This window comes from Mastigoproctus giganteus, chromosome 9, assembly GCF_048544385.1.
Source record: "Mastigoproctus giganteus isolate SK-2022 chromosome 9, ASM4854438v1, whole genome shotgun sequence".
NCBI lineage: Eukaryota > Metazoa > Arthropoda > Arachnida > Uropygi > Thelyphonidae > Mastigoproctus > Mastigoproctus giganteus.
Window position 1 is genome coordinate 181,410,771 of NC_143583.1, and position 26,769 is coordinate 181,437,539.

The 26,769-nt window shown below is 37.3% G+C and overlaps 1 protein-coding gene across 1 annotated transcript in view; it reads right to left on the minus strand.

The window, feature by feature from the left end:
* Positions 1 to 26,769, minus strand: part of LOC150080924 (protein VAC14 homolog) — a 247,387-nt gene that overhangs the window by 165,986 nt on the left and 54,632 nt on the right. The window contains exon 6 of the mRNA XM_090382035.1: positions 3,729 to 3,838. Within this exon, the coding sequence (XP_090238161.1) occupies positions 3,729 to 3,838 (110 nt within the window). The remainder of the gene's footprint in view (positions 1 to 3,728; positions 3,839 to 26,769) is intronic.

Genomic DNA, 26,769 nt, shown 5'->3' on the forward strand with positions numbered 1-26,769 from the left:
ATTCTTGTAATGCCAAACAACATGAGGTTGGGAATAGCCATGAGATAAAGGCTCCATTGGAGAAGAGACAACCACCAAGTTATGATCTGAGGTGCCTAAAGGACCACTTACTTTGACCTTTTACTTAGAAGGGTCATTTGCGAGAAAAAGATCAAGCGTGTTGGCTGTATGGTTAGGATTGTTAGGTATTCTTGTATGTAAATGAACAATCTGTGCAAGGTCATTAGCAATCGCAAAAGCTTCAGCATCTCAACCAGCTGGGTCGGTGTGACTAGAAAACGGAAGCCAGCTGGAATTGTGAACATTAAAATCACCACGGGAAATTACCTCACTGTTAGGAAAGTTGGACTGTAGAAAGTCAAGTTGCAAAAAGATGACATCAGAGAGCTCCAAGTGATTAGTGGAGTTGGGAGAACGGTAGAGACAACAGACGAATTTGACACGAGGTAGAGAGATTTTAAGCCAGAGAAGGTCGAAGAGAGGAGATTCCAAATTACCAAGTCTCTGACAGGGAATATCGGAATGAACATATGTACAAGTACCACCTTTGAGGCGAAGGAATCATACAGCGAATAATTTGGGCAACTGAGATGAGCAGAAGTTGAATCAACAGATAACTGAAATTCTGTCAGAAAAAGCACATGGGGTTTGGCAGACTGCAAGTGGAAATGGACATCGTTGAAATTAGAATTGAGACCACGTATATTTGTGAAATGAACTAGGAAGTGTTTGGGAGGTTTAGATAAGCTTACTCTATTAGTTTGACAATTCATGGCGTATTCAATAATAGGAAAAAAGTGGGTGGGGTGGGACATGCTGTATGAAGTAATGAAATTTTTGGAAATTTTGGATCTGAGTATATTCTTACCATCATACACATGGTAAGAATATACTCAGATTCTTGACATTTGGCCTTGACAATGCCACACCTCGACCCCTGCTTACGTTGGTTCACACCTTGGTGGTCAACCACAGTGCTTATGCATGGAGGTAATTCCCAGGATTACTAACAGTCTCACCATAGTGAAGGTGCAAGCAGAGGATTTGGCTGTCAGAGGCTGTCCAGACTTCGCCAAAATTGGGTCCACTTGACTTGACTGTTACCCGAATATCAGTTCCATCAGTGTTTTACATTCCCAGGTAGCAAGTACAGCTTGTCTGGCATATCTGAGAGAATGTCTGTGACAACCTCAATAAGCAGTTACATATAACATAGAGCAGGGGTGGAAAACTATGGCATGCATATAAATTTTTTGAGCGCTTGGAATTCAGAGCCTCCCAAAATAATTTCAAACTTCGAAACAACATCACTACAGGAATCCACCTTGAGTCGTGACCTGCGCACACCCGTTCTTTCTGCCAGGCATGTACTGATGTCACACCATTCAGTAAATAGCTGTATTCATGCAGTGATTTGTTTGAAGTTTGAGTGGTGAAATTGTGACAAAATTGTGTGATTGAATGTCCTGAATATTGCCTTTCGAGGGGCCTCCACAAGGGTAGTTTTTTAAAAAGATTTAGCCAATTTCAGCACGCACCCTTAAAAACGTTTGTCACTCCTGACATAGAGGGATCGATTGAATATTTGACAATTAATATTTGCCAAGGAGTTACCAGGAAACATTTTGCTTAAAACTTAATACAATTCTCCAGAAGTACTTTAGGTTTTCTCTGGTGCTTTCAGGAGGGGTATGCCAGGATATTACCAACCAAACAGGACACAGCCAATCATTAATGTAACAGTTAGAGAAAGAAATTACAGATTTTACATTAATTTGGAGAACAAGTGAAGCTGCTACCACTCATTCAGAGATGTTCTGCTGTGAGAGTTCACTAGAAAAGGACTGAAATTCTCAGTGAAGCTTACCAGCACTACAACTATACTAATATTCATAGACAACAGGTTGTGAGCAAGATCAGCATCAAGGCTGCTATTGCTACACTAATAAACTAAGCTGGCTAAACCACTCATTTTCTCATGCTCGTACAATATGGCCCACAATAAAGCATACTAAAGTTTAGAAACTCTGTTTGCTGTTGTTGGTACCAATACAATGGCCAGTGGCCAGACTATGCTGAATACATTGGCACCAAGATACTAGACACTGCTGTGTTAGTTTATCCTTGGTTATAGACGAGAAAGGTAGTGAAGTCTGTTTATCAGTGATGGCTCTCACTGTTAGAGAAAAGGCTTTTATTGTAGGGCATTATTTCTATTCATACAAAGTAGGCTGAGTAGGTGGACTCAGCTGTAAAAACTGTACGAGAATGTTTCCAATCTGAGTGCAATAAAGATCCAACAACCAAGTGAATAGCGTTGCTTCTGGTGAATGCTTAGACAGATGGGTTCAATTTTTGTGTTAGCAAAAAACATAAAAGTGGAAGGAAATGGATCTCCACAGATAACATAAATGTGGGGAGCAGTTTTGACATAATTATATGACCCCACCCCCACAGGAACTTTTGCTACATGCAGTTGAAAAACTGCATATAGCAAAAGAGCTACATAAGAAAAGAACATATATTAAACAAATGATTCATCTATCAGATTTTTCATATTGTATGCAGGTGAGTCACAAATTGCAAATATGGGATTGGGAACAAGGATTTTGTTCTGTGCTCATACTCTTGCAAAAGTGTAAGAAAATGAACATTTCCTCCACAATTTTTTGTTTTCTGATGAGTGCCATATTATGCCAGAGCATTATGTGAAAAAGCTAATACCATAATGTCTTGAATTTGAAAGATCAGCTGAGTGTGACGCATTCTCTGTATAGTGACTGAGTAACTGTTTGATTAAGATGCATTTAGGGCTAAAGCCTCAAGCTGCGAGCAAATTTAGACTATGTATATATTAAGTGCAATAGCATCATTAATACACAGCCATTTCTGAATAAACAGAAAATTTATAAGGCGGCATCGTTTTAAGTTATATCTCATATTGTGAATACCTTCACAATACTTCATGGCAACTCGTTGTGAAGGTATTCACAATATGAGATATAACTTAAAACGATGCCGCCTTATAAATTTTCTGTTTATTCAGAAATGGCTGTGTATTAATGATGCTATTGCACTTAATATATACATAGTAACTGTTTGATGTATCATTTCAGGCCATCAGACCTTATTGTACAGGATGAACAGAGAAGGTGTGTTACTGTGAATCAAGAAAGATACTACCAGCTGATTGATCTGCTCTTTGTTCAAGATCTGTAAAATTTTTTTTTTTTTTTTGCACTAGAAATCTGCCTTCCAATGCATAGCAGTTCCAACAAGATGACACTATCTCCACACACTGCTAGGGGAAATGCTTTTCTAATGACACTTTCTGTGGTGCATAATCTCCAAGGGAGCAGACTATTTGTTCCCTCTGAATTCACCTGAGTTTACATGTCTTATGAATAAATGGAACCTGTTCTGAGTCACTGTCAGGGCAGAGGATTCAAAAATTTACTTTTATCACAATTCTAAACACAAAAAAGATGGTGTGGTGATGTAGCACAGAAGAGAGGGACGAAGACAAGGAGGAATGTAAAAGTAATAACTGAACATACTGTAGGATTAGCAAATCAGTATTAAAGCAGGTATGACCAGATATAGCATCATATGTTATGGTGTATACAGCCAAAGTTTAACAAAATAATAATTTAAAGTCACACTAAATAATTATTTATAGAAACTAACAAGATTTTAGAATGTAGCAGAGAAATTTCTTCAGTACAAACATTTTCCTGATTTCTGTTGTTGGATCTCCTAATATGTGAAAAAGGCCATCCAATATTTCAGGTAGTTGATTAATCATATTTATATCTGGAACGGCATCAAGTACTGAGACCTATTAATAAAGTTCAAAAAGCAGCCAATCTTATCTAAACAATTATTACAAAATTCTAAAAATATTAACTACAATCACAATGTTCTTTTTATTTTAAAACCGATCAAGAAAATTTAAGTTGTGAGATACTGTATGTAGGACAACATTAGGGTTGTAAAACTTTAATAATTAGGAAAGGAAGCCATACGTGCATCATGTATATGAAATGAATATTTATTCATTGAAGCTATTCATTAATGAGAATTAGAAGGCATTTATGATCATATGCAATACACTGACATTTCAGCATCTCCCCACCTCCACTTCTTTATTGTAGTTAAAGGTATCAGAAGTATCACATATTTCATTATAATGCCAATCACAAGTTATCTCACTCGTTGTGGAAGTAGATTAATGAGGTTTTATTTATTTATTTATTTTTTACTTTTTGATGTGAAAACATCTTTGGCGGCACCTACTAAATATTGGACTGAAGTAAATCTGATTTGTCACGAAAATGTGAAACAGAAATGACATAGTGGACTGAAGTAATGTGGTAGGTAATATGCACACAGAGAGGGAAAAGACGCAAATGACATCACTTCCTAAATGACGCTAACTCAGTCACTAATGTTGATTCGGTAGAGTAAGTAGCGGACATGATCATAAAACATTACAGACGATTTGTTTATTTATTTATTTATTTTTTGATGTGAAAACATCTTTGCCAGCACCTACTAAATACTTGACTAAAGTAAAACCGATTTGTCACAAAAATGTGAAACAGAAATGACATACTTCCTAAATGACATAGTGGACCGAAGTAATGTGGTAGGTAATATGTACACCGAGATGGAAATGACGCAAATGACATCACTTTCTAAATGACGCTAACTCAGTCACTAATGTTGATTCGGTAGAGTAAGTAGCAGGCGTGAATTATAAAACATTACATTGCCCATACTAAACATTTCAGACTGAAGTAAAATGCAAATGATGTCACTTTGCGTGGTAGATGGTTTTATGTGAAACATCCTTCATGTTTCTTTTAGGTATTTTGATTTGTATCTATTGATTATGAAATAAAAGAACTTTTGTATTGTAAATATTTTATTGATCATTCACAAATTTACATAATTTCAGCTGATTGTCCTGCCCTTTGTTCAAGATCTGCAAAGATTTTTTTTTTTTTTTTGCACTAGAAATCTGTCTTCCCATGCATAGCAGTTCCAACAAGATGGCACTACCTCCACACACTGCTAGAGGAAATGCTTTTCTAATGACACTTTCTGTGGTGCATAATCTCCAAGGGAGCAGACTATTTGTTCCCTTTGAATTCACCTGAGCATACATGTCTTATGAATAAATGGAACATGTTCTAAGTAACTGTCAGGGAGGGGGATTCAAAAGTTTATTATTATCACAATTCCAAACAAAAAAAAGATGGTGTGGTGATAGAGGAATCAAGACAAGGAGGAATGTAAAAGTAAACTTTTACATTCCTCATTTACATTTAGGAAAGTTGGAAGACAAGATACAATATATTTATGATAACTAAGAGACGTATACTTGGGATTGCAATATCTAAATGTCTCTGAAAAACAGCATAGATTGAGGTACCTGATCTTGTAGTTGAAATTGAGCAAAAATGTGAGAAATTGTTGACAAATATTTGTATTATTGCAATCATACTATTGAACAAATGGCTAAAATCAAATGGGTAATTGGGCTTTCACTAACTTCTTCCAAGCCAAGGATGTTTTCACATAAAACATCTTTTGTGCATGCATACACATGCAGATTTTTTTCATTATTTAATTTAATTAATTAACTATTATTTTTTGGCTGTATAAGTTTGCTTCCTTGCATCATTTGCTAATACTAATTTACTTATGCACTGTTTCATTACTGGGAAAGACAATTTAGATACCAAAACATCAGTTATATTATCCCCTAAGAAATGAAATGACCATAAAAATTCAACTCCATCTTTTTCTTTTTTAATAACATTATTTTTCCTATAATTTTAAAATTATACAATATTTTCATAATATGCAAGTTCATTAATTTTATTTATTTTTTTATGAAAACCACAAACATGAGAGGTATTAGAACTTACAGTACAGGCTAGCCTCGATTAATGCGATTAATTCGTCTGGCGAGCGCATCATGCAAAAAAGAAACGCGTTAATCGAATATAACAATAATCAATAGGAAAAATTATAATTGGTCCTTGACCTTCTGGAACGTCCATAAAGAATTTTAAAAATACCTTTTAAATAACTTTTTAACTGTATACAATATAAAAGATAATGAAAATAATTATGGAATTAAACGTTTATTGCATAAAACAGTGGTTCCCAAACTGTGTGCTGCAGAATATTTTAAATTTTCGAGGGAAACACAGCAATACTCGACATCTGTCGGACACCGTGCGAACTACTAGCTCAAGGTAGTTCACAATTTCAACATTTCTTATTAAGTTGTTTGGACCTAACTACTGAATGGAAATGTTAGGTATTTCTTTTGGTCTGGGTGCACCATGAACCGAGAAAGCTTGAGAACCTCTGACATAAAATACTCAATGAAGAAATGACTTCTGGAAATATTTGAACAGTCGTGACTTTCTCTTTTCATCAATCAATTTCCAACAGCCGACAACAATCTTCTCAGGGCCCTGGCGAAATAAATATCGCAGAGAACCTCAAACCTTTTGTTTGAGGTTCTCTGCGATACGAAAGATTTCATCTAGTTCTTTTACTGTTATCTCCTTCGCAGTAACATTTTTATCTGGTTCATTAAAAATTTGAATTTTTAAATGCAGTCTGCATTGACTTTATTAGCAGGAGACAAACAAGTGTGTTTATGCACTGTGTGTGTGTGTGTGGTATGGGTGTTTAATGGCACACAAGCTGCTGTGGATATATTGCGCCTATTCATAGGTATGTTGAAAAGATAAAATAAATAATTAATGTGAAGATGGTTCAATCTCATTTCATGCCAGAAACTAATCAGAGTCGCTTATACATTCCTATTTGTTTCAAATAACAGAAAAGTTCATTAATATTGGCATTTTCACCAATGATATCATTTAATGTTATCCGTTCACGGAAATTAGCCAGAGAATGAAATATTGAAGTTTGATGTTGTTGATAATGTGGACAGTCAATCAAAATATGTTTGACTGTTAGATGCTCTGAGCACTGTGAACAAAGAGGAGGATCATCGCCTGTGAGTAGATGGAGGTGAGTCAGATGAGTATGTCCTATTCTAATCCGCGCGAGTACCACTTCTTCTCGCCGAACTGTCTGAATGCATGAGTGCCAAAATTTTGGGTCCTGTTTTAACTGGAACAGTTTGTTATTTGTTTGTTTATGCCATAGCTCTGTCCATTGTGCATGATATGCTGTTTGAATTATAATATTATAATCAGAAACTGGAATAAAGGCAGAGGTTAAGTCTACTGTTGATGGATTTTTAGCCGAAATATCAGCCAACTCGTTCCCTTTGATGCCTGAATGTGCTGGAATCCAGCAAAAGTTCACTCGTTGCTGGCGATCTTCGATTTTCAACAGCAAATACTTGATTTGATTTAGTATAGGGTGATCCTTATAAGAGAAATTCTGCATTGCTCTAATTGAGCTGAGAGAGTCAAATTTTCTAGAGCTAATTGAATTGCATATAATTCCGCTGAAAAGCTGCTGTACTCAGGTGGAAGAGAGGCTGATATGATAGCAGAGGGAAACACTGCTGCTGCTCCAACAGTTGAATGAGATTTGGAACCATCAGTATATATCGGTAAGAAGTCAAAACAGTTTTGAATATGGCTAGCATGAAGTTGTTGCACATTCAGAGTTGGTAGACGATTCTTTCCCCATTGGAGAAAATAATTATCACAGGCTGGTTGAGGAAATGGGGTCCATGGTGGGCAAGAATAATTCTTTCTGTGCTGCCTACTCTGGAGAGGAACATTCCAATTTTGTGCTATTTCAAGGAGCCGTAGGCCTGCTGGGCGTATTTTATTTGGTTTATTTCTATAGAGATTGTGAAATGATGGATTAAAGAGATATGGTTGGATGGGGTGCGGAGAACAGTTTCGTATTCTGACTGCATATTTAAGTAGTAACATTTTTCTTCGGAGGTAAAGAGGGGGCTCATGGGCTTCAATATATAGACTATAGGTTGGTGATGTCCTATAAGCACCAAGAGCAATCCTCAGTGCATTGTGTTGTACAGGATCGAGCCAGCGTAATACACTCTTTCGAGCAGAATCATAAACTGGGGCACCATAATCTAACCGAGATCTAATCAGTGCTCTATATAAGAGCAGCAAAGTTGTACGATCTGCTCCCCAAGACTGGGCAGATAGAGCTCTAAGCATGTTCAGCTTTTTCAGACAGGTAGTACGTATTACTTTAATGTGCTCAAGGAAATTTAACTTGCTGTCTAATATTAATCCCAAGAATCTAATATTGTTGGTAATCGGGATGCTGGAATTTGATATCCGGAGTTCAGGGTCTGTATGTAATTTGCGTTGGTTACAAAAGTGGATAGCAACTGTTTTCTGATGGGAAAGCCGATATCCATTGAACTCAGCCCATTTTTGAATTTTATTGAGGGACATTTGCATTTGGCGTTCAATAGAACTCATGTTCTGAGAGTGGTAAGAAATGGAGAGATCGTCAGCATAAAGATAGGCTTCTACAGTATTTGGAAGTTCTTTGGAAATGGAATCAATTCTAAGGGCAAATAGGGTTGCGCTCAAAACCGACCCCTGTGGTACTCCTTCTTCCTGCAAGAATGTAGAAGAAAGGGAGTTTTGGTATCGAACCTGGAAAGAGCGGATCTGGAGGAAGTTCATAATGAATATAGGCAGGTTGCCTCGTAGACCAAGATTATGTAGGTCACTGAGAATGCCATACCGCCAGGTAGTATCGAATGCCTTTTCTATATCAATGGAGACCATGACAAGGTGTTCATTTTTCACAAAGGCATTGCGAATTTCAGATTCGGCCTTGATCATCAGATCTAGAGAGGACCTATTTTTGCGAAAGCCATGTTGACAATTACTCAATAGTTGTTCACTTTAAATGATCCAGCTGAGTCGACTGTGGATCATTTTTTCAAGAATTTTACCAAGGCAACTTGACAGAGAGATTGGCCTGTAACTATTAGGACTTGAAGGATCTTTTCCAGGTTTCAAAAAGGGCAAAACTGTAGCATGGTGCCAAGATGTTGGATAAATATTTTCCAGGAAGATCCGGTTAAAGAAAACTAGCAGCATTTGTAAGTTTTGCTCATCGAGATGCTGCAGCATGACATAATATATGCCATCTGGCCCAGCTGCACTGTTTCTCGTTGTTTTTATGGCTTGTAAAAGTTCACAATATTCAAGGGGCTGATTATATGGAAGTGATAGTGAGGTTCTAAAGTTAATGGGCCTCTGTTCGGTGGAGGTCTTAATTTTTTGGAATTTCGGAGTGTAATTTGATACAGCAGAGACTTCGGCAAAGGTTTTACCCAAGGCATTCGCTATATCTAGAGGACCAGAGAGTTCTTGTCCATTGTATGAAAGAATTGGGGAAGGGATGATTGGAAACTTCCCAGAAAGCTGTCTAATTTTCTTCCATATTAATCTGGAGTCGGTATTTCTGTTGATAGTACATGCAAACCGAGTCCAAGAATCTTTCTTGGCTTGCCTGTGAATGAACCGCGCTTTAGCCCTTAGCTTCTTGTAGCTAATTAAATTAGCTGTTGTCGGAAATCGACGGAATAAATTGAATGCTTTATTTTTTTCCTTCTTTGCTTTCGTGCACTCTTCATTCCACCAGTAGTTGAAGTGCCGTCGGGTTGGGGGATTTGATAATGGAATTGAGTATTTTGCTGCAACTAAAAGACTGGATGTGATATAATCGGTTACTTTATCTATAGGTTGTAGCTGAATAGTTTCTTTGTCCAGAATGATTGCTGATTGAAATTTGGCCCATTTGGCTTTAGAAAATTTCCATTTTCTGCAGGGTTGGTCTAATGGTAGTTGTGTAGTGAGCAGGTTACAGACAATTGGAAAATGGTCACTTCCCATTGGATCATCCATAGCGGACCACTGAATGACTGGAAACAGTATCGGAGAACAAATCGAGAGGTCAATTGCAGAGGTCTGTCCAATAGGTAACTGTATATGGGTGTGTGTACCAGTATTAAGAATGGTAAGGTTTTGTTTATCTAGTAGAGTTTCAATCAGTCGGCCCTGTCTATCTAATTTAGAGGATCCCCATAAAGGGTGGTGGCCATTGAAATCACCTAGCAAGCAGACTGGTGAGGGTAGCTGTACTAAAAGTTCTTCAATATCTTTGAAAGAGTAGGTATTGTTTGGTGGGAGATAGACTGAGACTAGCGTAAATGCAATCTCAGCAATCAGACGCACAGCAACGGCTTCAATTTTGGTTTGAAGAATGATTTGACTAGCAGGGATCTTTGAGTTAATCAAAATAGCTACACCACCACGAGCAGAGTCAGATGTATTCCGATCTTTTCGGTAGACTGAGTAGTTTTTTATAGAAACAGAAATTTTAGCAGTTAAATAGATTTCCTGCAGACAGAAACCCACTGGAGAGTAGCGTCTAATTAAGTACTGAATGTCATCAATGTTGCATCTAAAGCCTCTACAATTCCACTGTAAAATATAAGGCATTATTTGAGTTTAGAAGAAGCTGTACCTGACGTGGCTGTCTTGTGGTGTTCTGGCTTTGGTTTATTTCTTTTTGGAAAGGTGGGGCGACCTGTGTCCATATCTTCTTCTTCTTCTTCTTCTGCAAATATTTCAAGAATCGGATCTTCCTGTTTAGAGGGGTACTCTTGATCCACTGATGTTTCCTGAATACTCTGTTTTGAAGTTGAACTGGGATTATTTGGTGTGGTAGCAATCATTGGCGAATGAGGAGATTTTGCTGGAATCGTAAGAGGCGTATTACTTGCTTGATCTGAGTGCTTCTGGATATTGGACTGTTGCTGAGAAAGAACAGCTCGGGCCCAGTCGGAGATTGATATGTTGGATAGAACAGTAACATCAGTTTGCGTGGCTATTGTTTGATATACTGGGTGCAATTAATTTTCTTGCTTCCTGATAAGTAACTTTGTTTTCGACTTTATATTTTACAATTTTTTTCTCCATTTTCCACTTCTCACATGTTTTTAGAGTAAGCAGGATGGTTACCCTTGCAATTAGGACAAGTCATTTCTTTTGCCAAACAGTCGTTTTGACTGTGATCAGAAGATCCACAGTTGGGACAAGCTGGGTTCCCTCTGCATGCCGTCTGAGAATGGCCATACTTTTGGCATTTGTAGCATCTCAGCGGATTAGGAATATAAGGACGAATGCGACAGAGTAGATATCCTGCTTTTACTGTTGAGGGTAGATTTGGACTGTTAAAGGTGAGAATGATACTTCTGGTGGGTGTGAGTATATTGTCCCTTTTAGTCATGATTCTTTTGACAGCAATTACATTTTGTTCATTTAGCTCTTCTTTAATTTCTTCTTCTGTCACATTCAAAAGGTCCCAACTAGATATAACACCCTTAGATGTATTTAGGGTTGCATGGGCAGTTACCTTTACTGGAATTTTTGCAAAGTTTGTCACTTTCAGGAGTTTTTCAGAATGCCTGCAGTTGACAGTTTCTACTAGTAAGTCCCCCGATTGCAATCTCTTAACCATCTTGGGAGACCCTGCAATACTTTCCAAGTGTTTTTAGATAAGAAAGGAGGATAGCTTACTAAGAGGCTGTTCTGATAATGAATGCATTATTAAAAATGCAGGAAACTCGGTCGCAGAGGAAATGGTTTTTAACCTCTTTGCTTGCGAAGAGTCATGTTCGTGCTCTGTGTTTAGCCGACTGCTTGTCGGTTCTAAACAAGGAAACATATTTTGTTCCATCTTGGCTCCTTTTAGCCCCTGGCAGATGAACTTTTCTGCCAAGGTTACCGGCCCTGCCATGGGGAGGCAGGAGCAGTGCCTGGAGTGACCAAGTGAAATTAGTAGGAGTTAGTCTATTAGATATGAAAAATACAGAAAGGTTACTTTCCTTCCTTGCTCTCTACCAGTACTTTTGATACAAGAGCTACTAAATTAAAGGATTTCTCAAAGAGCGGAACGTAAAAGAGAACGCAGAATTCACCTATCAAAAAGTTGCAGTGAAAGCACAAATAGAAATCGCTCAGTCAATCGCTTGGCACCCAGGGCCGACAAACAAGTAACACGTTTCTTCCGATGGTTGATGGAAAACACAGAGGCAGGCAAATGTTTGTTTATTGCCCGTCTGACGCACGGTAAGCTTAATGCACGATTCAAATCTTTTCAATCATCACATAAAAAAAAAAAAAAATTGCGTTAACTGGAAATTTGCATTGTGTAAAGTGAAAAGTGGTATAATTTTTTTCAAATAGCGGTAACTGAAAAACGCGTTAATCGAACTCGCGTTATGCAAGGCCTGGCTGTACTTAGTACCATGCTTGGGTTGGAGGTTGAGAAGCCAAAAGAAGATATTTCTTGACATTAGACTTGAACTTCTGTGGACTGTAATTTTCAGGAAATACGTATGAAGGAAGGTTGTTCCAGAAAACGGAAGTTGAATGAATAAACGAGGAAGATGAAAAGTTGGTTCTGCAATTTTTGAAGTTGGACAGTAAATGGATGTTGGCTGGTGGCGGCACATGTTCGGACTGTTTTGAAAAAGATAGTGGGAATTATAAAGCCAATTCAGAAGAAAAGTACTCATGGAAGTATGTATAGAAAAGGCATGCAGCAGAAACAGTACGTCTATCAGACAGAGAGTGTAGAGATACTCTGTTAGAGACGAGTCATTAATTAACCTAACTGCCCTCTTCTGAAGCCTCAGAGAGATTTAGTGGGCACCGCCACAGATGTGGAAGCAATATTCCATGGTAGAGCAGATTTGCAGAGAGTGAACAGCTGTTTGGAAGAAAAGTAATGCCAAGAGCGAAAGAGAAAACCAAGTTTTTTAGATGCAGAGGAAGAATTTTTTTGTAATGCTTGTGCCAAGAGAGATTAAAAGTCAGGTAATCCCCAAAAGGATATATCATCTTATCTAGAAACTGGAGTGTCACCAAAGATAAGCATAGGAGCAGAAGAATCCTTTTTGCGAGATATAAGACAGGACTGAGTTTTAGAAAGACTGAAATCAACTAAGTTGTCTTTGCCCCATTGGGGAATTACCCGGAGATCGGCATTTAAGGAATTGGCAGCGGATATTTGAGAAGTTGAAGCTGATTGAGCAGGTCAAGGTTCTCAAACTGGAAAGTGCAATGCAATGTGCTATCATCGGCAAAACTATGAATAGGAGTTCCAGCCAATGGTAGAAGGTCATTATATAAAGAGTGGGGGAAAAACTGAACCTTGGGAGACACCAGCATTTGTGGAGAAGTTAGAAGACAGAGAGCCATCTACCATCACCCTCAGTGAGGAAAACTGGATAACTAATTACAAAAAAACAGTTGGCAAACCGCAAGATGGAAGCTTGTTCGGAAGACCTGTATGCCAAACATGATCGAAAGCCTTTGGGATGTCAAGAACAACTGCTTGTGCTTCCCCAAACTTTTCCATTGAATTTGTCCATAAATGGGTAACATTAGTCAGACTATCACCAGTTGATCGTCACTGACAGAATCCATACTGGCAATCATTGATCAGATGGAAGGTTTCTAGGTAGTTTAAGAGTTGGCAGTTAATTGATTTTTCCATTACTCTAGAAAGAGTAGAAGTAATTGCAATGGGATGATAACTGGATGGGAGGGATTTGTCACTCTTTTCAAGAACTAGCTGGATGTGAGCAAATTTCCAGGCAAAAGGAAAAACACCTTTGGAATAAAAAAGTGAAAAAAGGTGGCAAAAAACAGAGTAAATTCGGGAGCACAGGTTTCGAGAACAAGTGGGGAAATACCATCAGGCCTTGGAGCTTTCTTAGCATCAAGATTCGTGAAAATCCTTTTGACGGAAGACCACAGGAGGCATTGAATGGAGCGTGTTGGGAATGGTGGGAGGTGTTTTACCAAGATCATTAATACATGAGTTGGAAGAAAAACGAGATGCTAGTAGGTCAGCTTTATCCTTGGCTGAAGTGACAACAGAACCATCTGGTTTTGACAGAGGTGGGAGCAGAGATGAGCAAAACTTCTGCCAATAGCTTTGGCAAGAGACCCAAATGCTCGGCTACCATTAGGGCAAGAAGCAAGTTTTCTACTCTTAGCCTGTTCAAAATCTAATTTCGACTGATTAATAACTGCTTTACAATTGTTGCAAGCTTTGGTTTAGGCACAAAATGAAACTGAAGAAATGGAAACAAGCCAATTACAATATGCAACGTTCTTCTCTTGAACAGCCTTAGCACATTTATTGGAAAACCAAGGTTTAGATAAAGGACGAGATTTTAAAGTGGAGTGTGGAATAAAGGATTCCATACTAAAATAATAATTTCACTGACACGATCTGAGCAAACGTTGGCATCAGAAGTTTTGAAACAGTAATCTGACCAAGGAAAAGAAATCTCACACGTCATTCCATTTTGCATTCTTGTAATGGCAAACAAAACGAGGCTGGGAACAGCCATGAGATAAAGGCTCACTTCAAGTGTGTATTTAGAAGGGTTGTTTGTGAGAAAAAGATCAAGCATGTCAGCTGTATGGTTAGGAATGTCCGGTATTTTGGTAAGTAAATGAACAATCTGTGTGAGGTTATTAGTAATTGCAAAAGCAATTACTAATGAACTACTAATTACTCATGCTGTATTCAATAGTAAGAAAAAGTGTAGGGGGGCATGACATGCTGTATGAAGTAATGAAATTTTTTGATATGGCATACACATGATAAGAATATACATAGATCCCTGACATAACGTGGACTCGACAATGCCCCCTGCATACACACTACTCGGGCACCCTCCAGTCACTATCTGGCAGAGTAGATGTAGCAAGATTAAACACTAGCTGATCCGGAAGCCTCCTAGAGAGTTACCAATAGAATTAGCATTAGTTGAGGTATATGATGATGCAAGAAGGCAAGCTTATACAGCATCTGCCAAAAAAAAAAAAAAAAACCCTTTCCATTTCACCCATCTGGTCACTCGAAATGTTTGTCTAGTACAGCCTTCAATTTATTTAAGCTATCAACTTCCACAACAACAGATGGAAGTCTGTTCCAGCAATCAATTACCTGCTGGCTAAAGGCAACCTACCACACATCTATTCTACAACTGCCTTTCTTCAATTTGAATCAATGACCCCTCAGGTTCTTAATCTAAGCAAACGGAAGTACCCCGTCAGCATTCAGCCTGCTCACACCATTCAAGGGCTTATACACGACAATCAAATCACCCCACAGGTCCCTAGTCTCCAGATGCTGCAACTTGCAGCCTTTCTTCGTAAGCGCACCGTTTGTTCCTCTCACCAATATTGCTGCCCTTCTCTGTACTCATTCTAACAACTCTACATCAATCCTAAAATGAGGCCTCCAGACGTGTATACAGTACTCAAGGTGTGGCCTGACCACTGCCTTATACAAAGGATAATCACCTCCTTGTCTCTGCTTGCAAAATTCCTATATATCATTGACAAAACTGCATGACCTGCTCTGACAGCCCGTCTGCACTGCTCAGAGAACTTCATATCTGACTGCACAATTAACCCCAGGTCTTTTTCATTCTCTACCTCCTTGAGTGTAGTATCACACAGTTGTTACATTTCTCTTGGGTTACTGCTACCCATATGGAGTACTTTGCATTTGTAAATGTTATACTCCAGTTGCCACTTCTCAGCCCATCTACCTAACTTTTCTAGACCCTGTTGCAGTAGTATACTGTCTTTTCTGTCATTAACAACCCTGCCAACCTTTGTATCATCTGCAAACTTAGATATTAAGCCTGATATACCTTCATCGATATCATTGAACCATCGAACCCTGGGGCACTCTGCTAATAACATTAGTCCATGTAGAGCAGTGTCCATTTATTACGACTCTCTACCATCTGCCACTCAACCATCCCTTAATCCATTGCAGTAACTTGCCCTTAATGCCATACTACTCCAATTTATACAGCAGTCTTCCATGTGCAACAGTATCGCAAGCTTTCCTGAAATCCAACTATATGATATCAAAATTATTTTTTGTATTAGGTTCCATTGTGACCACATCATAATATCCAATCAAATAGGTCAGACAAGACTACCCCTTAACAAACCCATGCTGTGTCTGAACTATTACTGCTGTCTTGTCTAGGGGATCCTGTATCACTTCTTTAACCAGTGACTATTATTTTCCTTGGAACAGAAGTTAAACTAACAGGTCTATAATTATTTGTGTTACCCTTTGGACCCCCCTTTCGAAATTGGTGATACATTCACACATCTCCAGTCCATGGGGGACCTCCCCTGACTCTTAGGATGCTCTCATAATTATGGCTAAGGGTTTGTGTACTTCCCTTGCTGCCTCCTTCCTTATAACTGGATAGATTCCATCTGCCCCGGGTGCCTTTTTTATATGTTTAACTTCAACAATTTCTCCTCCACTTTGCTCTTAGTTATTACAAAATAACTTAGCTCCCTGTTAGAGTCTGATAAACTTCTGGCATTCCCCTCCACGAATAACTCCTCCTGTGAGAATGTAGATGCAAAATACTCATTCAGTTTATCAGCTACTTGAGAAGGATCATCAAGAGTTGAATCATCTATGTTAGGTGGACCAATCTGATTCATCCCCTTCCTTCTAGAGTTTACATAAGTAAAGAACTCTTTGTTGGTTTTCTTTGCGTCCTTTGCCAAAGATTTCTCGTAATCTGCCTTCGCCTGCCTAACCTCCTTTGTAACTTGATTACAGACTAGCTTATATCTGCTATAGGCTTCTGTGTCGCCTGGCAATTTATATGCATCCCATGCATTTTTCTTCTCTGCCACGAGCCTCATTAATTCATCCGACATCCATTTAGCCCTGAACAGTATTTCTTAGTTGGTATGAAAAGCCTAGTAGCCTCCAAGATTAAGTCCCTGAAGGCTCAGGGACTTAATCTTGAATTTAGAATTCACTGTTGATAATATCATCAGTTGATTCCACTGTATAGAATTTAAAAACTGTCTGAGACCACTGTAGTCACTTTTACGAAAACAAAAACACTTCCCTTTACCCTTAATGGCAGTTTCTTCTTTACATCTTTCCCACATCAGTATACTGTGATCACTGTAACCTAGTGGTTCCTTTATCTGCAAATTCTTAATGCATGAATAATCATTGCTGATAATCAGATCAAGGGTATTACTCCCTCTAGTTTCCCCTCAAACATGTTGCTGTAGAAAACAATCCCCCAATAATACAAGAAAAGTCTTGCTATCATGCGAGTGACCAACCCACACGTTCCAGTCAATATCTGGAAAGTTAAAATCCCCCATTACAAGACATTCTGATTTACTGGCCCATTCTATTTCTCTGCACAACTATTCATTAGGCCTATAACATACTCCTACTCTCATTTTCCCTTTCCCAGTGTTTATGTCACATCAAACAGACTCAACATGGCACTGTCCACCCATGTCAACTGGATGCACTTCCTTAGATTTTATATGTTTCTTAACTAACAGCATAACCCCTCTTCCCTTCCTACCCTGTCTCTCCTTTCTGTACACATTGTACTCATGAAATTTCAATTCTGCACTGCTTATTTCTGTGTGACACCATGTTTGGTTTTTTTTTCAGGTGTACTAACTAGCAGCCGGCCTGCAAACACCATTTTAGAGCTGTACCCTCAAAATGTAAAGAAGTTTGGATCTTGCCATGATGTCCATTATAAGCTCAAAAGAGATCAGTCATACTGCATGATGGAAGAGATGGGGAAGGGTTGGCCGGTACTTAGTTCTGGAGACTAAACATGGGTTTCACCACTTCATGCCTCCAATAAGCAAAGTGGTGGTATTGCCCCGGTTAATGAGAGTCATCTGTAGTGGGAATCGTGTCCTACATTTCTATGAATAAAGAATTTTATTATTATTATCTACCACCTAGTATTGCCTGATAACACAGAGGGGTGGCATTCCTCCATATGGCGTGGGCGAAACACCTCCATCCCTGCTTACGTTGGTTCGCACCTCGGTAATCACCTAAAGTGTGCTTGCACATGGGGATTATACCCAGGATTACTAATAGTCCCACCACCGTGAAGGTGCAAGAAGAGGATCTGGCTGTCACAGACCATCCAGACTTTGCCAAAATTGGTCCTCTTGACTTGAGTGTCACCCGAATATCAGTTCCATCGGGTGACACTCAAGTCAAGAGGACCAATTTCGGCAAAGTCTGGATGGTCTGTGACAGCCAGATCCTCTTCATATCTGAGAGGATAACTGTGACAACCTCAAGGACCAAATTAACGAACATGTTAAATGTACTTAAAATGAAGCTGCTAATCATGATTTTGAAATGGCTCATCTGAAAATAAAATTCACATATATAATAAAAAAATTTTATTACATATGAGAATAAATGCATACGTTGTATTTCAGAGGATTGTGACTCTTGGGGGTTAATAAGCTGAAACACCTCTGACCAAGCCCATCAAGTAAAAATCTAATCTGTAAAGCATTGTTTTTTTTTCTGTTAGCATCCTAATACTTTTGGTAACATAGGAAACAATACACAAAATTTTACAAGTTCCACAAATATGTTAATTTAAAGAAACCTTTGCTTTAAGATTGAACTTGGTCAAGTGTTAAATGTATGGCCATAAGTAAGGGAATTGCAGGTTTAAGCCCATATCTTCTTCTTCCAGAGCTTAATCTCATCTACTTGGGGTAATCTTTTTTTTGTATTGTTCTGTGCCATTCCTTTCTAAATTGAGTCACGTCCCTTCTAATTCTGTACTCTTCCACAACTCAATCCAGGTCTCTTAGGTTGTTTCCTCCCTCATTTACCCACTATCTACAAATTCAAGATCCTATTTACTGGTTTTTCAGATTCCTTTGATTTGCATAACTGAATCAATCTCATTCTTCCCTCTTTTATATTTTCCCCGACTGGTGCAATCCCTAAGCTTCTTATAACATATCATTTCTCGCTTTATCCCTCCACTCATCTATCTGAACATTCATATTTCTGCACATGTAACTTTTGCTTTCATTTCTTTTTTAATGACCAGCACTCTGAGCCATATAAAATCACTGGCCTCACTAATTACACAACATGCCACCTGTCTGTCTCCCTGTCAACTATCCAGCACAAATTCTGCTGGTCACATCCTCATCAATATTCCCATCCAGTTGCATTACTGAACCCAGATATTTGAACAAATTCCCCTGCTATACCTTCTGCTCTCCTATCCAAATCACCATATCTTCCTCTGTTTTCATTTCCAAATCCACTCCCTTCCAATAGCTATAGATTTGAGCCCATCTCTGCTACTAAAAAAAAAACTGTACAGTCCACTGTGAACTGTGCAGCCAGAAAATCTTGACTGTCCTTAATTCAATATACAGTAAGTGCTGGTTATAGTGATCACTGGTTATTAGAATCAGCCGCTTTAGAATCAAATTTCAAAGAACCGATTCAAAACAATAAAATGCCCTACATTTTCGCTGTTTATTAGAATCACATCTTCGGTTATAATAATCAATTTTGAATGCCTCTGTGATATTTTTCTAAAGTACACTTCTGTATGTCACAACCATTAAACAATTTGCATTTTTCAGTTTATTGGGCCTTTTTGTCTGTTATAAATGGATAGTTACTATAGCTTTAACAAAAGAAGAAATTGCCCAGTCTGTTACTGATAATTTCACCAAGGAGGAGGAAAATGAAGATGAACCCAAATGAATTCCAGTTATAAAACTGGCAAATTTGTGATGCTATAGCCATCCCAAGGAGAGAGTTTGAAGAAACTGTTGCAAGTGATCATGAATATAGACTGTTATACAATATTGAAAAATCTATAAATAGACTTTGTAGTGATGATTTAAATAAATCTAAAATAAATGACTATTTAAAATTATAATCATATTACAAAGTGTTATGTTTAATTAATATGTATATTCTTGTGGTCTTGGCTATCTCGAGCATAAACAGAAATTTATTTACTTATTTATTAAAACCAGTTGTTAAACTGAAAAAAAGCTTTTAATATTTTGCAAAGTAATAATCTTGAGCAGTTATACACTTGTGAGATTGCTCATAGCTGTTGGAAACATTTTTTTAAATGCACTTTAACTGAAATTGCCACCAATTCTTATTATTTTATTTATTATTATTTTTTTTTTTTACATTTGTTTTAATGTCAGTTTTTATGTTTTAGTGTCTACACTGGCAACCTGTCATCCTTTCAGGGTGAACAAGTAGTCCAGGGGAGATAAATCACAGGAATAAGGTGGATGGTTTAGCCCCCACAGTCTCGTAATTTATAATAAACACTTGATAATTAATGCAGAATGCAGACTATCACCGTCATGCAAAAGAACCCACCACCATCCTTCTTTCTCAAAATTTGGGGATTTTTCAGTGAATTTTTTTAAACCAAATGATACAAAACTTGTGAAAAGCAGTCCCTGAGAAAACTTATGATATGCATCCCACAGTTCACTTTCTTGCCTGGTGGAACAAATTCCTTATGAATCACTAGCACTTACACATTCCCTAGTGATCAAAGAAAGTGAATAACATCACTTTGGTTTTTGAAAACAAAACTTTTTGTCTCATGTTAATCACCATTTCGAGTGTTGTCTGTTTGTGGACTGTATTCAAAATGCCACAACCTATCACCGGTTATAAAAGAATCAAACAAGGAGGGATAATCATCAGCATCTTGAATAAGTTCTTTGCATACTTCAAGTCCGAGCACAGCTTTTGTCCGTCAAATTGGAATGAACCTAGCTCACAGCTCTTCTGTTTGGGCAAATCTTTTGTCAGAGTCACAAGATTTGTTTCTCCATTAATCTGATGTTGCCCTTCCTTAATGCAATGATCTGATGCAATAAAGATGCAAACTTTTCTTCTAGACACACCACCACCATCCTGAAATATTTCAAACACCAGTGATAAGTGTCCAAGCAAGCAGAGCACTGTTTTGATAAACTTCTTCTTTTTTTTTTTTTTTTTTTTTTTAGGAATACATAGACTTCAACTAGAAACAATTTAATGTTCAACCACTGTTCCCTTACCTAACACAATAAAAACACCTTAAATATGACAGCACTAACATACTTGTATGCAAATGGCTTATAATATGAAAATATCCTTGTAGATGAAAGAAGTCATGGAGATCAGCTACCACAGCATACTGCATCATGGTCCTACAAGCTTACACATGTGCATCGGACTCAGTCCTGAACTTAATTAGTATCAGCCATATGGGATAATCCAGCCTTTTGCTGCATCAGCCAAAAACAGAATAAAAAATAATAATAAAATAAAATAGAATAGAATAAACTGGTTATGTAGTTCTTTCAGAGTTCAGCTGGATAGATACCTATCCAGTTGAACTCTGAATTCTCCAAACTGTCAGCCTTGATTATGCACGTAGGTAACTTAACAGTATTAACTTGTGGGATAAAAGAAAAATTCCTACAATCGTATCTAAACCTCTTCCCCATAATTTAAATTTATGGCCCCTAGTTCTAGAATCATTCTTAACACCTTCATCAATTTTACTATCCCCTCTCAGAGCCTTATGATAGCCCAAACAGGTCCTCTTGTGCTGATCTCACACCAGGCATGTTGCCTGTCTTTAGATCCTATCAAGAAGCTTGGTCTTTTTTCTTTTTCTTTGATGCAGTCTCTATGCTTGGACAGAGTATTCTAAGTGCAGTCTTGCAAAAGGCTTATACAGTAGGGTTTTGGCCTTCTACCTGTGCAAAGAAATGTTCAATACTTCATTGATAGGACACCATAAGCATTATTTGCCACCTCTCTATACTGCATAGAGAATTTCAAGCTTGCCTGTATTGTGATCCCTAAATCCTTTTCTTCCTTTATTGTTTTTAATTCAACTTTACCAATCATATAAATTATTTTGGGGTTGCTTTTTATCAAGAGCTTGCATTTTGCTGCATGAAACCTAGCTACCACTTTTCCAACCATCCCTAATAGAGTCATCTCAAACTTGGTTAATGACCACTCCTTAGCACTAGTCCTTAACCACACTCCCAATTTTAGCATCATCTGCAAAAATTTTGATATTACACACACTATCTATTAAATTTTAAGAAAATGAGAATTGGTTGCAGCATCAGTCTTTGGAGAACTCCATTTGTACTGTTAGCCTAATCTGAAAAGTAACCATTAATCACAACCCTCTAGTATTATTCCATACTCACAATTGCTGGTATGGGTAATACTAACAATGCTGAGTATGGAAAAAAAATAATTATAACAGCCATTTTCTACCTTTTACCACAGGCAGAAGACAACTGTTATAACTGTAAATATTTTATTTAATTTGATCCAATTTTATGATCTTTGGCTAACAATGCAGCCAATCCAGCTGTATGCTATTAGTAAGTGGCAGTAGAGTTTGTGTATATTTGTATAAATAACATTTTTAAAAATCTACTCCTTTTGGGCATATGCACTTTATTTGGACTAAAATTACATACACTTAATTATGAAATTATGGGCTAAACTAGTTAATTATTGTCTTCTAGCTTAAATTAAATAAATATATGTGTATATATTCTAGACAAATGCAACCATCAATAGATTTTCAGTGGCATTAATCATGTAGTAGTAGTGGCATGTGATGCAAGAAAGCAAGTGTATGAGCTTATGCAGCATCAGTCAAAAAAAAAAAAAAATTTTCACACAACCATTCCCTCTAAATATTTGTCCAGTTCCTCCTTAAATTTATTTAACCTATCAACTTCCACGATGGCAGATGGAAGTTTGTTCCAGCAATTAACCACCCACTGGCTAAAGCAAATTTCTGCACATCTATTCTACATCTGTCTTTCCTCAATTTGAATTTATGTCCCCTTAGGTTCATAGTCCGAACAAGTGGAAGAATCCCATCAGAATTCAGCGTGCTCAACCCATTCAAGGGCTTATACACCTCAATCAGATCACCGTGCAGGTGCCTAGTCTCAAGCCGCTGCAATTTGCAGAACATAAGCCTCTTTTGGTAAGAGGATCCCTTCATTCCCCTCACCAATCTTGTTGCCCTTCTCTGTACACACTCAAACAAATCTACATCCTTCCTAAAATGAGGCCTCCAGACCTGTACGCAGTACTCAAGGCGTGGCCTGACCATTGCCTTATACAGAGGGACAATCACCTCCTTTTCCATGCTAGCAAAATTCCAGTATATCATTGACGAAACCCCATGAACTGCCCTGGCAGCCTGTCTGCATTGCTCAGAAAACTTCATATCTGACTGCACAATTACTCCCAGGTCTTTTTTATTTTCTACCACCTTAAGTGTAGTACCACACAGTTGGTACATTTCTCTGGGGTTTTCTGTTGCTATACTCTCTATCTTATATTACATTACATAAAAATTATCCTATGTTGAAAATTATTCAAGGATAATTATGTTCAAAATTATTCAAGGATAATTATGTTCAAAATTATTCAAGGATAATTATGTTCAAAATTATTCAAGGAAATTTTGTTAGATGAACTAATGGGACATGTGGCAGAGAAGAAATATGCATAGGATGCATATAAATTATCAGGCTTCTGTGTCAGGTGACACAGAAGCCTAAGGTAGACAAACAGGTCTCCAATTAAATATCAAAGAAAGTTGGGCAAGCCAAGGCAGATTTATGAGAAATCTTTGGCAAAGGATGCAAATAAAAACTGCAAAGACTTCTTTACTTATGTAAACACTAGAAGAAAGGGGATGAATCACATTGGTTCAGCTGATACTGATGGTTGAATTGTTGTTGATCCAGCTAGGTTTCTGACAAACTGAATAAGTATTTTGCATTTAGATTTGCACACGAGGAACTTCTTACAGAAGTGGATATGAAAATCTAACAGGGAGCTAAATGAATTTGTAAATAACAGAGAGGAAAGTGGCACCTGGAGTGGATGGGATCTAATCAATTATATTAAGGGAGACACCAAAGAAAGTAAAAGCTTACCCATAATTATGAGAGCATCGTTGAATTCCTGTGGACTGGAGATGTGCAATTTATCCACAATTCACAAATAGGGTTTGAAGGGTGACATGAGTAATTACACACTGTTAACTTAAGTTGTGTTCCAGAAAAATAACAGAGCCACTTGTTAAAGAAGTAATGCAGTACCACCTAGACAGGAGTGCAGTTATACACCAGTCACAGCATGCTTTCATTGAAGGGAGTCATCTCTGACCAATTTGACTGGATACCATGATGCAGTAACAAAGGAACTGGATGCAAAAAATAATTTTGATATCATATACTCAGATTTCAGAAAAGCTTTTGATACTGTTGCACATAAAAGACTGCTGTACAAATTGGAACAATGTGGCATTAAGGGAAAGTTACTGTTATGGATAAAGGGATGGCTGAGTGGGAGAAGACAGAGAGTGGTTATCAATGGACACTGTTCTTCATGGACTAATTTTATTAGTGGAATACTAAACGGCTTGGTGCTAGGCCCATTGTTGCTTTCTTTGTTTATTAATGACATTGACGAAGGTATATCAGGCTTAATGTCTAAGTTTGCAGATGATACAGAGTTGTCAGGATGGTTAACAACAGTAATGAATGTATGCTGCTGCAAGATCTAGAAAAATTAGGCAGATAGGCTGAGAAACAGCAATTGAAGTTTTAACATTGACAAATGCAAAGTACTGCATATGAGCAGCAGTAATCCCAGAGAAACATACTAACTGTATGGTACTGCACTCAGGGTAGTGGAAAATGGAAAGGACCAGGAGGTAATTGTGTAGTCAGTTATGAAATTCTCTGAGCATTGCAGATAGGCTGCCAAGACAGTATATTTATGGTGGGGGAAATATCTATGATATACAGGAACTCTGATAGCAGGGGATAAGGAGATGATTATCCCTTTGTACAAGGCAATGGTCAGGATACCTCTTCAGTACTGCATACAGGTGTGAAGGCTTCATTTTAGGAAGGATGTAGAGCTGCCAGAATGGTTACAGAGAAGGACAATGAAATTAGTGAGTGGTACAAAGGAGTGCTCTTACCAAGAAATGCTTTAGTTTAGCAAACTACAGCATTTGGAGACTAGGCACCTGCAAGGTGATTTGATTGAGGCATATAAGGGCTTTGAACAGCTTAAGCGAACTGAATGCTGATGGGATTCTTCCTCCTGCTTAGATTATACACACAAGAGGGGATAAATTCAAACTGCAGCCAGATCATTAGAGAACAGATTTGCAGAAGTTTACCTTCAGCCAATGGATGGTTGATTGCTTGAATAAACTTCCATCCATTGCTGTTGTGGAAGTGAATAGTTTGAATAAATTCAAGAAAGAAATAGGCAAACTATTGGAAGGGATGGATAGGTGAAACAGAATTTTTTTTTTTTTTGGGTTATGCTGTATAAGCTTGCTTTCTTGCATCACTTGTGTCATTACTAATACTAACACAGTAGAATGTCATTTATCTGGAAGTCAGTTATCTGGAATAATTTGAAAGGCTGATTTTTCTTCTTCTTTTTTTAATTAATGGTAGTATTTGAGACAAATGCTTATTATGTTATAAGAGTATTTCTAACTGTTTTTTTACTTCATATATCTGGTGAAATGTTGGATTAGGAAACCATGAGTGATAGAGCTTAGTCATTCGCTTCCATGGCATATTTTGTTCTCTTCATTTCATATTAACTTTTGTTTAGCTACAGATTCGGTAAGAATAACATAATAAAAAGAAACAGCACTAAAATGGGCAGAAAAACAGGAAGAATGAGATATAATCAGTAATACTGTTAAGGAACTTAAGATTTAGTAGCAAAAGAAAAAAAAAAAAAGGTCACAACATGAAACAAAATATGATCGAATATTATTTTAAAAAATTACTTAAAAATTTTTTTCTATAAAATTTTCAGTAAAATACCTATCCGAATATACCTACATATGTAAATGTGCAAATTTTTATGTATATGTTATTATTATTTTTTTAAAAATTAAATAAATTAGCTTTTTTCACGATATTTAAAGTTTTTTCTTTTACCTTAATACATTATAAAAAACAGGATTTATTTAATCTTACCTTACGTTCGATTATGCTGAAAATTTGGCTATCTGGAAGAGGTCTGACTAATTATTCCAGATAACTGACTCTTTACTGTACTAATATTATATAAAGACATATGTATACACATAGAAATTCAATTTAAATTTCATTTTAAAAATTCAGAATTTAAAAGTTTTCCAAGTTTGAATTTTCTTTGAAATTAAATTAAAAAAAAAAAAAAAACTACACTGATAAAGAGGGAAACAAATATATATTTAATGTAAAATTTAAATTTCTTATGCACCAAATATTACCCATTTACAGGCCTTCAAAAATTCCTTCAAGACCCAGTTAGCAGTGCCATAATATAATCACAAGCAGTTTTCTGGCATTAAATTTGATTTATGTGAGCTGAAAAGACTAGTTTTTGCTTTATTTGTTAGAAATAAATTCTTTGCATTTCCATATAATACCAATTTCCCAAATCGGCTTTATTTGATTCTTTGTGATTAACTTTTATCTATACATTAAGTTAAATATAAATAATATATTAACTATTACCAGCATACCAAAGCAACACAAATCAAAAGGTAAGACATGCTAAATTATAGATCACTCCCAGATTTACAACCCCCATTCACACCTCTCCAGTCCACAGGAACCTCTCCTGAATCCAAAGATGCTCTAATACGAGGGTGGTTTAATAAAGAATTGCCCTGACCTAGCTGCAGAAGTGCTAGCCTGTTGATTCTTGGCACAAGTTTTAGTCCTTCTCTACATAGCCACTGTGCAG